Below are 2,897 nucleotides of genomic sequence, written 5' to 3' on the forward strand. Positions count from 1 at the left end.
CGCAATAAACCATGGAGCGTTGTCTCCCCATCTTGCATGTGTTTCTCTCTCCGTTTCTCACCCTGTTCTCTTCTACAGCCGAATCGGGTATTATTGCCTGAACTCTAATCTGTCCCTCGAGCAATGGGAAGAGAATTGGATTTGAAGGTTACTCGTGGCACTAGTGCTGTAATGCAATAGCCATTCAGCTTTCAAATAAGAGAAAGCTTTCATAATAAGATCATTAACAGTAATCCGTTAGCTTGGTCCCTCAACACCACACAAATGGCTTCACTGAGCTGTGATGGATTCAGCTGAGATGGTGATTCAAAGCTAAATACTAACAAAAGCTAATATGGATGTAGTGATACACTGTTTCTTTACTGGATCAAGAAACATTTTAATGGACAGATGGCCTCCGCTGCTGATTTAGTTTTTCTTTACCCAACATTTTTCTTGTTGTTTTTCTGTATTTTTATGTTGCTGTTGTTTAATATTCCAAAAATGCATTTTTAATGCAATTTCTCTGCCTCAAAAAAATAAAAATCTGCATTTTAATTGTTTACACCACACAATAAATTACAAGAGCCGTGAGAGTTCGGATGAGTGAGTTAAGGCAATGATTTATTCATAGACATCTGTGATATGTCTGAGGACAAAATCATATATACACGAGTTATGAGAATAAAAGCAGTAGAGACTACATTCTCGCTGTTTTTTTTCTGCAAAATAAATGGATATAGATGGACACGCGTATTGATATATTGCATCATCTCCATTGTACAAACAAATTTACATCAGGACCAAGCTCAGACTGTGATTGATTGACATTAAAATGAGTGACTCTGTACAGATGACTGGCTAATCAGGTTGATTCATGTCAGTGGTTGAATGGGTCTTATGAGGAGTATTCGTACTCTTCTGCGCTCCGTCGGCCAAAATCCATCCATCCCAGGTAATCTCTGTCCTTTATTCTGTGAGTGGAGCCCATGGTCCTGCTATTCGGAGAGGGACTTCTGCGGTATGTGCCTGCATGGAAGGACAAGGACAATATGAATGACTATACTTTATGCGTGTGGGTTCGCACGATCATTGTTTATACAGTATAACATAATATGCAGGAAGCCAGATTGATAAAAAAAAAGTTCTATAAATATAAAATAAAGCCATTTGAATGAGGAACTCCACCTTTGGTGGAGATGATTCTGGCCAGTAGTTCAGTCAAGCTTCTGCGGGGTTCTTCATCATCCTCTTGTTTCGACAGAAGGCTCAGTTGTCCACTGGACGGCGCTGCACGGGTGTGGCGTGTGTGTTTCGCTATGGTCCCCAGATCAGACTGAAGTCCATCTTCTGAATGTGTCGGGAGAGAAAGGCAACTGCTGGTGGAGAGGGCAGCCAGCAGCACGCACACACAGATTCCAGTGTTCATAGCTGAAACACACACGCACATGTTAGAGCTTTGATATTGCTTTTTAAATCTATTACATACATTTTTATGTTAAGGCTTTTTAAATGATCAAAAAATCAAACATTAAAATCCACCACTAAAATAATTAATAATGATTGCTAAAATAAAATTCCTGCCTCAACCCCAAAATACTAAATCCAACACATTTATGGACCAAACAAAAGTAAATACATTTGTATTAAACATCTGATAGATGGACTAAATGCAGTTTGTAATCGGGGTAGAGCTAAACTCTTTGTTTTTCTGTTTAGTACACGTGGTTCAAATAAAACCCATTTCCCCAAGATGTCTGTCTTATTTGCTTTCTGGGATCCACAATTTTAATTAACCACTTTTTTTTTTTTCATTCATCATTGTCAAACAATGAAGTGGTTCAGACTTCTTAAATTAAAAATTAACCTAACTGGATTCAAGCCAAGAAGCATCAGCAACAGCAATAGGAATTTTAAATGGATCCAATTTCTCAATTATTATAACAAGATAGAAACTGCATCACTAGTGAATCTCATTCACTCACTTCACATCTTCTTGGTTTTCATTAAAATCTACAAATTAAATGTCAAAATTTTAGGACATGCCACACGAGCACACATTTGAAATATTTCACAATATATTTCACACGATGACGTATTAAAAAAAAGAAATGATTTCACACGATAAATGCAACAGCCGGTGTAAGCATGCAACACATTACATTCAAAACTAAGAAAAAAACTGAGATCGTACCTTCAGGTGAAACTCTGGCAGAGAGGAGGAGGAGAGAGAGAGAGATGGAGAACACACGCTGACTGCAGAACAAGTGTGCTTGCACAACTTCGCTGCACTGTGCAAGAGAGGCCCTTAAATAGCGCTCTGAGTGGGCTGGCTCTGTTTGACCCACGTAGTGACAGGCGCAATCCCAGTGTCTGTGTATATGTGTCATGATTCCTGTCCTGTGTTTCCCTTGTCTGGTGTGCATTTTTGTTATTTCCTGTTCTGTGCCATGTTTTGTAGTCCTTTGTAGTCTTTCTTGTTTATTAGTCTCCCCAGGTGTTTCAGATTAACCACGCCCCCTTGTTATCTTGTTTAGCTTGTTAGTCTCTGTATTTAAACCCTGTATCTTGTTTCAGTGTTTGTGGGTTCTTGTTTGTGTATGTTGGCTGTTTGGTTCCTGTGTCCTGTTTCCCGAGTCTGAGTTTGTCTAGGTTTTGGTTTATTAAATAAAGTTTGCTGCATGTGGATCCTGCTTCCTCCTATCATTCAGCCAGCAGCGTTACAGAAGAACCCACCACTTAATGGATCCAGCAGCAGCTTTGGGGAGTCTCCAGCCAAGATGGCGGCCACGTCTGATTCTGGTTCCCAGGATGGCCGCCACCACGTTGTCTGAGAATCTCCAGCCAAGAAGGCGGCCACGCCTGATTTTGGTTCCAAGGATGGCCGCCGCCACGCTTCCTGAGCCTCTGTCTGTTCC

The 2,897-nt window shown here is 40.4% G+C and overlaps 1 protein-coding gene across 1 annotated transcript; it reads right to left on the reverse strand.

Annotated features, from left to right (window-relative positions):
* Positions 1 to 576: 576 nt before the first annotated feature.
* On the reverse strand, positions 577 to 2,258 carry ccka (cholecystokinin a). Its single transcript, XM_084090128.1, has 3 exons — positions 2,174 to 2,258; positions 1,168 to 1,410; positions 577 to 1,008 (listed from the first exon to the last, which is right to left on the reverse strand). Exons 2-3 carry the CDS (start codon positions 1,406 to 1,408, stop codon positions 878 to 880), a joined length of 372 nt encoding a protein of 123 aa, XP_083946254.1. The 5' UTR covers positions 1,409 to 1,410; positions 2,174 to 2,258; the 3' UTR covers positions 577 to 877.
* Positions 2,259 to 2,897: the final 639 nt, after the last annotated feature.

This window comes from Abramis brama, assembly GCF_963993115.1.
Source record: "Abramis brama genome assembly, chromosome: 17".
NCBI lineage: Eukaryota > Metazoa > Chordata > Actinopteri > Cypriniformes > Leuciscidae > Abramis > Abramis brama.

Excerpts from the sequence above, each read along its gene's own strand:
- ccka (XM_084090128.1), bottom strand. The coding sequence starts at position 1,408 with ATGAACACTGGAATCTGTGTGTGCGTGCTGCTGGCTGCCCTCTCCACC. Across the intron at positions 1,009-1,167 it reads CAGAATCATCTCCACCAAAG|GCACATACCGCAGAAGTCCC; the intron begins GTGGAGTTCCTC and ends CCTTCCATGCAG.